This window comes from Callorhinus ursinus, unplaced genomic scaffold (assembly GCF_003265705.2).
Source record: "Callorhinus ursinus isolate GAN/ISIS: 27379988/994484 unplaced genomic scaffold, GSC_fseal_2.0 scaffold17, whole genome shotgun sequence".
NCBI classification, from domain to species: Eukaryota; Metazoa; Chordata; class Mammalia; order Carnivora; family Otariidae; genus Callorhinus; species Callorhinus ursinus.
Window position 1 is genome coordinate 7,518,892 of NW_027397079.1, and position 10,635 is coordinate 7,529,526.

Genomic DNA, 10,635 nt, shown 5'->3' on the forward strand with positions numbered 1-10,635 from the left:
GGGAGGGAACCCTGCCCCATCAGCCAGCTGTCTCATCTCCTGAAAGCTGCCAGGTGCTGGCTGGCATGGAGGCCCAGGACGAGGGGTACGTTAGAAGTCCCCCGTAGGTCTAGTAACCCAAGGTTCACCCAGGAGTCTGTGTGTTTGCACATGCCTACCTCGAAGCTGATTTTCTTCTCTTTCTGGCTGTTCGTCTTTGCCTTCTGGGACTCAAAACTACCCCAGGAGGCCCAATATCCGTACCTATTATTCACTAAGGGAAATCTGTTCTCTGTGTCCCAAGTCCGTCAGTTGAGTATTATTGTCAATATTGTCAATGGTTATTAGTGTTCGTATCATAACGATGAGCATCATTATTGTTGATCTTCATCGGTTCGTATTACCGATTATAACTGTGGTTCTAGTCCACAGCAATGAGTACAGTTCCTCTACTCATGAAGGGCGTCTGGTTACCAGAGATGACTATGAGGGTCTCCAGCAGACACACAAACGCCCAGCTGCCCCCAGGATCCAGCTGTACCGACTAGTGCCCTTTCACAGGAGGACCTCCTGAAAGACTCCATGTCCCCTGCCGTGGCAGGCCCTGACCTGAGGGAACCAGGGCACCCCTGGAAAGGCACCCTCTGCCCTCCTGAGACGTTGGGCACATTTACAACAAGAACATCTTTGGCCAGTCAGATCCACTGGAAAAATACCTCCATTCAGCCCCAGCATTGCCTCAGGCTTCACTGCCTCGATGCCCTCCTGCTAGCTTTTCCCCACAGAGCCCTGGGGGTCCTGTTTGTGGGTGGGCAGCGCGACTCAGCAGAGGGGTTGTAGGAAGGTGTTTGCAAGTACTGGGCCTGGACCAGCAGGGGGCGACAGGCCCACACAAGTGGTTCAAGGACGCCCTGCCCCCTCAACACTGCCCTTGCCTCTGCTGCAGGGTCCCCACCCCCGTGACTTCCAGGGCAGTACCAGATTTCCAGGGCACCCGAAGGGACTTAGAATGTTTCCAGAGGTTCAGGCAGGCCTAGGACATGCTTGTGCCTCGGGTGGTGGCAACGGCAACTTCTGGGCTCTGAGCCGATACAAAATTCTGAGAGGCGCGTGCTTGTCCGTCCTTTCCAGAACAGTAGGGCAGTGCCCGGGACCTTGAGGAGACTCAGGAGAAAATTTTGTGATGGGTCTTCCTGGGTCGTCAATGCCAGAAGAGGTTGTTGGCACCTTGAGGGGACTTGTACAGTTTTGGGGGCTCAGCCGCTCAAGAGTCGTCCCCCGATACCCTCTCTGCCTAAAGAAGAGTCTCAGGAATGCCCCGGATGGCATTCCGTGACTCGTCCTTGCCTGCGGGGGCGGATTAACTCAGAGAATTTTGCGGTGACTCTGATGTGCCAGGAAGACCCTCAGTGGGGCTTACAGGCCAGCAAACATGGCTACTGGGTCCTCGAGGGTTTTGCTACGTTTTTCCATCTTCAGGAAATCATGCAGCCTTTACAAACAGTGAGCCTCTATTCAGTGTTGCAGAACTACCGCAAACGTGAGCCAAGGCTAGGATGCTAATTACAGAAATTAATGATGAACAACCATCAGAACTATCATGATAATCAACAAAATAAGAGAAATACTAGTGTTTTTAGTAATTACAGTATTAAACTAAGGAGACGGAGCTTATAGTACATACTCCTCTGAGGGAAGGACAAGGCACTGATGTGGGGGCACTGGATCAGAGTCCCAGGACTGCACCATGTCCTGTGTGTCATGATGGCAAACGTGAGCTGCAGGAGGAAAAGAGGGGCTCTCCGGGGGGCACGGGGAGCACAGAGACTCGTGCATGGACCTCTTATTGAGGGTAGGTTGAAGGACTCTGGTCCTGCCTGCCACAGGACACTCCGCAGCTTTCCGTAACTGGGCCAATGGCTGGTTGGGCACGGCTCCCCCCGCAAGAAGGCAGGGCTCCTTCCCCCCCCCCCCCAGGAAGGCAGGGCCCCCCCCCCCCCCCCGCAGGAAGGCAGGGCTCCCCTCACCCCCCGCAGGAAGGCAGGGCTCCAGAGCCACAGCTGTCCCCCACTGCACGCAGAAGCACTGTCTTCACGGAACTTTAAGACCCAGCACGAGCTCAGCCCTTTCTGCCTGCTTGCCCTTCTGGGGGCCGCTCTTCCCAGGCCCCTCCTGGTCAGGACGTACAGGTGCCCTCTCTCCGCCTGGGTCTGTGCGTGCGAGGTGTGGTCTTCTTGTCCCCTCGCCAGCAGGGGGGTGACACGGGCTGGCAGCTGTGGTTCCTCCAGGTCCTTGGAAAATTTAGAAGATTCTGCCGTGCTCTGGGGGCCCGTCGCCCTCCCCAGCGCCTTTCGGAACAGCTACCGCCTTCGCGGCACACTTGGGGAAGCGGACCATCCCCAGACCCTCCGGCATCCCGGGACGCCCTCCGCGTGCTTCCTCTGTCGGCGACGGCAGCTTCCGGAGCGCACACCGACCTAGAACATTTTGAGGAAGCTCTGGTGGGCCCGGGACACGCTCCCCTGCCATTCCAAGTAGGAACCAGTGGTCCTGGCCTCCCTGAGGTGATTTAGGAAAGTCCCCCCAAGTCTCAGGAGGGCCCCAGATGCTGCTTACCCCGTCCATGCAATCAGGAGTGGTTCCTCGGCCCCAGAGGTCACTTAGAAAGCTTTGTACTGGTTCTGACAGGGCGGAGATGCCCTGCTTTCACCTGTAGACCAAACACGTGGTTGCTGGGCCTTCAAGGGTGCTTACAAATGTGCCCTGAGGTGGAGGCTGGACAGGGATGCTCTCTCTAAGTCTCCCTGCCAGCAGAAGCTAGCCCCTGTCTCCAGAGGGACTTAAACCTTTCAGAAAGCTTATCAGTTTCAGGAGTTTTGTTAGAGGAAATATGTTCTAGGTCAACTTGGGGGCCCAGGAAGTGCTCTTGGCCAGAAGGCTGGAGAGAGTTTCCCACCCACGTGAGCCCTCACAGAATCTTCTACCCTCAGGACCCCAGGACCCATATTTCTGAAATAGATGCACAAGGATGTCTTAATAAAGCCTGCCCGAACCTCTGGAAATGTTCTGTGCTTCCCTGGGTGTCACAGAAATGCTGGTGCTGGGCTGGAAAGCAAGGAGATTGGGATCTGCCAGCCCTGGCTTACTGGGTCTACAGGACGAGCTTTCCAGATGGCTCACTCACAAGAGGCCTTAGTTCTTCACCATGCAGACATCTCCATGGTCTTGTTTGAGTGTCCTTGTCAAATGTAAGCTGGTTTTACCCAGAGTGAGTGTTCCAGTAACTCAGGCCTGAAGCTATAACCTCTCACGAGCTGTCAGAACTTACACTTGTCTCTGCAATACCCTACCGTTTACACACGCCGCTCCCTCAGTAGGGAAGGAAACTGGACAAGGGTACGAACACTAGGCAGGGAGCTCGGGAAGAGCCGTTTTGGAGGCTGGCTTCCAGTTAAACTTCAGTGACTATTTCAGATCTTAGCAAATATTGTTGCCATTTACTTAGGCACTACAAGTGAAAACACTAGATAACTCATATATGCCCACTTTCTCCACACATGTCACTATGGGGTTAGAATTTCTTGACTCTTTTCCCTCCCCTCTATACACTCACACTGTTTTAGTTTGGAGTCTTATCTAGCCTCTATCACTGCAACAGCCTTCTTCCAAATAGACTGCCCTGGCAATTTAGTAAATCCTCCAGGCCAGTTCCTGAGTTCTGTTATAAAACTGGCATTTCGGGGCGCCTGGGTGGCTCAGATGGTTAAGCATCTGCCTTCGGCTCAGGTCATGATCCCAGGGTCCTGGGATCGAGTCCCGCATCGGGCTCCCTGCTCCTTGGGAGCCTGCTTCTCCCTCTGCCTCTCTCTCTCTCTGTCTCTCATGAATAAATAAATAAAAAATCTTTAAAAAAAATAAATAAAACTGGCATTTCGTTTTGCACGGATTAAGATGTGTGCTTTACCCTTCCATGCTCCACACACGTGTGCACACACATGAGGCTGTTAGTCACAAAAGCCACACATGAGACTTCTACTAAGACAAAAGAACACAGGATTCTCCGATATTCGAACTAGAAAGAATCTGAGAGATGATTTAAGTTGGTATCTTCCAGTAAGTATTCCAGAATGAGTTTCAGAATTACTGGGGCAACTGGTTGAAGCAGACTTGTAGCCTTCACTCCACCCTACCAAACTGAAAATGTTGGGAGTGGGTCTAAGTGTCTGCATGAGAAAGCCACTCTCCCTGTTAGTTTCATGCACAATAGTGATTAAGAGCCCCCTGGGCTGGCTTTGACAGAACTACATCTCTGTAGGTGCCGCTGACGTCCAAGGAAGACAGTCTTCCTGCCAAGGTCCATACCTCTAGTCAATGGCAGCTGTGGAGACTCAGCACCTAAATCCAGACCTTCTGCCTCCACGTTCAGTGACATTTCACTGCCCTGCCTTGTTCCACCCGAGGAGGAGGAGGGTTTGAAAGTACATGACCACATGATTCCTGCTTCGAGGACCAAAGCATGGTCCCAGCAAGGAAGAAGCCCCCACCTTCGTGGGGGAGGTAAGGGTGTGTTGGGCAAACTACACACGGTGTGGCGAGTGGTGTGCCAGGCGCAGAGCACTGAGGGCATTCGGACCGGGAGTGAACGTGGGGATTCCTCACTAGCAAAGCCTGGGAAGTATTCCCTAACAAAACGTCTGGTCACTAACTAACCGGACTGGTTTCTCACTGTAACTGAGGACAGACAGTGCTGTTTGCGCCCTTTGATGTGCTGCCCAATGGTTCGTAGCGTTCGTTCCCATTTGGCAAGCTTTTCTGGTCAACACTGGGCACCCCCTCCTCCTCATGAACTGAGGATCCAACAGAACAAGGATTTTCCGTTTTCTCACGAAGGCCACTGTGTGTGCACAGCGCCCTGCTGTCCGCGAGTGTCACTCATGAGGCGGGCAAGGGCGCCCGTCACCCAGACAGACGTTCTGCCACAGCCCCAGACAGCCCCAGACGGAAGTGTCCTCTGCCTGTTGGAAATGAAGCCAGGCTTTCTCCTCTCAGGAGCCAGGAGGCCTGTGGCCCTCCTCTTTACCATTCTCTTCTTTATGAGCCAAGCTCTACCAGGTAAGGAAAGACACTTTGCTGAAGCCTTGCTAAGAGGCCAGTGCCTGAGGCCATACAGGCTGCCAGTATTAGGAGCAAAGTCGCCGCTACCTGAGGCCGGAGCAGGGGCCTCGGAGGAAATCTGGAGGCCCCGGGGGCTGCCACCCACAGCTAGCTGGCTCACGGTTCCCCCCATCCCCCAGCAGCTCTCGGTTAGATGAAGCGAAGCCAGAGGTGTTTCAAGTGCTCAAAACCCTCTTTGCTCCACCCCTGACGGTGGATTTAATTAGGCAAGTTTCCCTGCAGTTTCTAGATCTAGATAACCAAAAAAAAAAAAAAAAAAAGGAGGGGGGCATTCTTCTAGTAAATCTTAGTTTCCAAAGTCCTCCACTTACTCGCAGCAAAAGTTAGTAACCCTAAGAGCCACGCCAAAGCTGTGGGGGCCCCCGGCAGAGGGACGGGCAAGGGCATCTCCTTGAAAGGCTTTCTCCAGTCTAAGACATAGCCAACCCTTTACTTCTTTGTACTGTTGGTCTCCTGCACTTGACTCTGTCCCTCGAGACTCCATCCCAATGCCTGGTTTTTCTTCCTCCTTTTCAACATCTAGTCTTCTACAGTAGAGCTTAAACACAGGCATTAGAAATGACAAGGGAGTGGATGTGTCCTCCTTCATTCAGCCTGCAAACATGGGTCAGACGGGTGTAAGGTGGCCAGCACAGACATGTAACTGGGGGAGGGCACTCCTCACTTTCACCCAAGGAAGGGACAACACACCCAGGGTCATTCAATTTCCTAGAACTCGACACATGTAGATCCAAGGAGGAAGAAGCAACCTCCTGCTCCACATCAAGGGGAATGTCGTCTTCTCTCTGTTCCTGAGAATTCAGGACCTCACGGATGAGGAAGGGACAGGAAAACAGGCATAGCTGTGTGGAGGGGGGACCGTCCTCTTATAGTTGAAGGAACTGTTGATGGCTGTGCTTTATGTTGTTTGCAAAAGGATGCTCCCCACAATTTCCACCAGAAAATATAATGGGAGACGTGCCTATTCTTGGTGAATCCCAACTTTTCTAGCTGGGTCTTAAAGGATTGCTTACTGCTAATCGGGTAGGTCATCCTTCAGGTTTGAGGTGCAGAGGGTGCAGCTTATGAGGTGGTTGCAACTTGCTTTCAGGGGAGCTAATCTGGAGGAAGTGGGGTGGGGGGGAGAGTTTCTGGTGTGGAGAGTCTGGGGGTGAGAAACCAGTTTGGGTGCTCAGTATTTGTTAGGCACCCACAGTAGGGGATGCCCCTTCTAGGAGGCAGGCATACAAAGGAAGCTCTGATGGCCCCGGACTCCCAAGAAGTTTGGTTGCTGTATTGCCCAGGGGAGGGTCACCAAGTCCCGGAAGACAGCCCTGGCACAGATGAAGGAGAGATTTCCTAAATGAGGAATAGACATGACCAAAAGAAAGACAAAAGCCCAAAGGAACACAAGGTTTGAAGCTTCAGGACCTAAGACTTGGAAGGTCTGACCCGAGGAGCTTTGGAAGGAAAATCCTGGAAGCAGTTCAGTACTGAGAGTGTTTGAGGCTGTCTGTCCAAGGCTTTCATCTGAATCTTTCCTTTAGGAATACTGTGTGTGTGTGCATGTGTGGGAAGTATATCCACTAACCCACACTCCCGAGAGTTTTGGGGTGAACAACAGTCTGGAACTATGCCCCCGGGGCTGGGGCTAAGCTACCCCATCCCTCTGTGAAGAGCTAAATACGTAAGAGCCTCATGGAGCGCATTATGAATTAACTTGAAAATGCTTTCTCTTGTTTAAAGGGAAGCACAAGTATTTTTTAAACAAACGCGAAAGTATTTTTTTTAAAGCAAAACAAAAGAACAGTTATCCTTGTTACAATGAGCACCAAAGCTGTGATAGGTACAGATACTATAAAATCATTCACTGTCGTTGATAAGATTCAAAAAGGTCTTGATGGTCTAGTCTATTTCTCATGTTTTAGAGAGGAAAAATCAAGGCCCTGAAAAGCGAGTCCTTCCCCCCACACTGAAGGAATTAGCTCCCTGTCCCTCAGGGCGTGGTCCTCACCTCCCCCCAGGGGTCCATCGTGCTGCTTCCTTTCTCTGACTCTAGAGAGGGTGAAAGGTGATGCCACATCCAGTGACATTAACTCGGGAGCACACAAAGCTGGTGACTTCCGCTTAAAAGGTAAGTGTCCACGTGGCTTTGCTAAAGACCGTCTGATAAGTAGACACTAAGCGGTCACCCTCACTAACCGTATGGGGTGGATGGAAGAAAGTCCCTATCTCTAGGAAATGAATGCTTTTCACCAAGTCTTAAAACACTTTAAAACAAGTCTTCCAAACGTTGAAAACACATTCATTTTTGTTTTGTTTTGTTTCCACTGTCACTGAACCCAAATAAGGGAAAGTAGCGTGATGATGAGAAAAGCTGAGGCAAAAACATTTCTGATACACGTGCTGGGATGAGGAACTTCAGGACACATCTGCGTAGGGGGTGGGTTACAGGATGGGCAGTAGCTCTGATTAATGACTTCCCAGTCCCTTACTCAATACCTGTTATATGCCAAGCCTTCAGCCAGGTTCTGGTATGGATGGGGCCGGGGGGTGGAATAGGCTGTGATTCCTGTGCCCAAAGAATGCCTCCTCAAAAAGTGAGGTCAAACAGGAAACCACACCATCAGAGAACGGAAGAAGTCCAGAATAACGGGGTGTTCCAGACTGATTAGTCAGATTGCAGCTCGTTTCTACATAGTGCTCAGCCTTAGTATGATCATCGATTTAAAACAGAAAACTGGGTGCCTGGGTGGCTGAGTCGGTTAAGCGCCTGACTCTTGATTTCAGCTCGGGTCATGATCTCAGGGTCATGGGATCGAGCCCCATGTTGGGTTCCGGGCTCAGCACAGAGTCCGCTAGAGATTTTCTCTCTCCCTCTACCCCTGCCCCTCCCACCACTCACGTGCACACTCACGCATGATCCCTAAATAAATAAATAAATAAAATCTTTAAAAACCCCCAGGAAAAAAAAATACCCTTAAAATTATTTCCCAGTTCACATTTTCCGTAAAAATCTGAGGTTGATCTTCACATCCATTAACTAACTGCCTTGTGAATACTGAAGAGTTAAATTCGACTGAATGCATTTGAACTTCAGTTCGATTCATTTGATAGGCATTTACTGAATGTATATAAAGGCCCTTTACCGATCTGAAGCTTTCCAAGGATTGGCCTTTGTGTTTCAGAAGACAAACACCTAGAAGTGCCCGCGTGGGTCCCTCTCTTAATATCAGCAAAGAGCTTAAGAAGTTGTCATGGGAAAGGTGCACTTTGTTACATATGGAGATGACTCAAAAGTGCCCCCCCTTTTGAACCTGAGCACCTCATCGTGTGTGGCTCGCCCCACAACAGTAAGAGAACACAGGTCAAACACTACTCAATGTTTGTGACAACTGTATCTGTTCAGCCCTTGTGAAGAAGCATTAATGCAGTGCTCTCCAGAGCAGGCTTGCAACCGCCGAGGCCGGTTTCAGACAGACAAGAGCTGACGGGACAGGGACTCTATCTACGTACGAGATATGTGGGGATGTTGTTCCCTTCCCCAGGGAAAATGCCCTCACTAACAATCTCCTTGAAGTGTCTTCTCTTTTTTGATCTCTCTTGTAGTCGCACTTTTGAAAGACACACACCAACACAGAGATTTCTCTAACAAGTTTCTTCTGCTTTTTTTTTTTTTTAAAGATTTTATTTATTTATTTGAGAGAGAGAATGAGAGATAGAGAGCATGAGAGGGAAGAGGGTCAGAGGGAGAAGCAGACTCCCTGCTGAGCAGGGAGCCCGATGCGGGACTCGATCCCGGGACTCCAGGATCACGACCCGAGCCGAAGGCTGTCGCTTAACCAACTGAGCCACCCAGGCGCCCAAGTTTCTTCTGCTTTAGGAAAATCAGCAGCACAAGATACTACATAAGCTGATCCCTGCCATCAGCGATAGGAGATAAGGAGGAGGGAAACTGGCCTCAGCAGACACCCCATAGGCCTTCCGCAGAGGCAGGGTCATCCAGGTCTAGACTTTCGCTGCTCAGATGCACCCGATATTGCCTGATTTCCAAGAATGCCCAAGATCCAAACTTTGAGTGAAAGCAGATTTTTTAAGCACTGGTATAAGAAATTAAATAGCAACAACAACAACAATTCGCCCAAGGTTGTTTCCAAACACTCCTCGTACCAAGTAATCCAATAAAAATTCAGGGAGACATAAACAGTTACAAACACCCTCTTTTCTATGCAGCCAGGGGCAGATTCAAGGAGGTCTGTGAGCGTCCAAACGGTGACTGCCAGGAATTTTGCCTTGAATCAGAACGCCAGGCTGGGATATGTTTAAATGGTCAACGCTGCTGCCTGCCCATGGGGAATGAGCCCGTCATCGAGCCTACTACACCCAAGGAATGATGAAGTCTTTTTGAAGCTTTGTGTTTCTGTGGATGTTTTATTCTTTATTTTGTGCGCTCTCGCTGGGTCTCTTTTTCTGTCTTCTCACAGGGATTCTTATTGGGTCCTGAATAAATAATAAAGCAAAACTAGCAAACACAAGACCTGTTTGGTTCCCATCTTTCTATCGGGTCGGGATGAGCTTCCCCAACCCTTCATCTGAGGATGCTGCTCCCCCTTCCTCTGGGAAAATGTGCTACCTCATACCATGCAGACTCGTGGGGTCTCCCTCCCTGACAAAGGGGCAATGTACAGGAAACTTGCACAATCAGATTTACCCACATCAGTCAGACTTCACCAGAAACCCGAATCAGGGACAGAGCAACACCCACCCAGATACAAGACAATCCTTCTGCATTCTTTCCCAAGGTAGCACTCCGGCGTATTCTTGTATTCCTGGCTGAGATCCATGGAATTTCTCAAATTCCCACCTTTCACTGGGCACGGTCATTCGGCTTCTCTTTCCATCCTGTAAAGAACTGCATTGCTTCCTAGGCCTGCCCTACCAAATTACCACAGATTTAGTGGCTTACAATTCATTATCTGACAAGTCTGTAGGTCAGAATTTAACCAAAGGGCCAATGACATGGATCTCAATGGGTTAAAACCAAGGTGTCCGCAGGGCTGAATTCCCTTCTGGAAGCTCTATGGTTCCCTCTCCCCGTGGCTAGGATGGCAGTGGCGGGCAGCGCCTGGGCAGCTTGGGTAACCATGCTTCGCCCATCTGTAAAGCCAGCAACAGGCTTGGTCGTTCTCACATCCTAACACTCAAAACCTACCTTCTGCCTCCCTTTTCCATTTTTTTTTAGGAGACTTGTCATTACATTGGGCCCAGCTGGATAATTTAAGATTCTGTCCCTATTTTAAGATCAGCTGATTAGCATCCTCAACTTCACCTTCCACCTCAATCTCCTTTGCCATGTGAGGTGACATATTCACAGGTTCCAGGGATGGATGGATGAAGAAAATGTGATATATGTACACACACACACACACACACACGAATATCAGTCACAAAAGGGAATTCTGCCATTTATGACAACATGGATGGATCTTGATGGCATTACAC

The 10,635-nt window shown here is 50.3% G+C and overlaps 1 protein-coding gene across 1 annotated transcript; it reads left to right on the top strand.

The window, feature by feature from the left end:
- The first annotated feature begins 4,913 nt into the window (after positions 1 to 4,913).
- On the top strand, positions 4,914 to 9,607 carry DEFB108B (defensin beta 108B). Its single transcript, XM_025886076.2, has 2 exons — positions 4,914 to 5,091; positions 9,367 to 9,607. The coding sequence occupies exons 1-2, from the start codon at positions 4,914 to 4,916 to the stop codon at positions 9,525 to 9,527; spliced, it is 339 nt and encodes a 112-aa protein (XP_025741861.1). The 3' UTR covers positions 9,528 to 9,607.
- The last annotated feature ends 1,028 nt before the right edge of the window (positions 9,608 to 10,635 follow it).

Coding starts and splice junctions, on each gene's coding strand:
- DEFB108B (XM_025886076.2), top strand. CDS start 4,914: ATGAGGCGGGCAAGGGCGCCCGTCACCCAGACAGACGTTCTGCCACAG. Junction 5,092..9,366: donor TATGAGCCAAGCTCTACCAG/GTAAGGAAAGAC, acceptor TTTTCTATGCAG/CCAGGGGCAGATTCAAGGAG.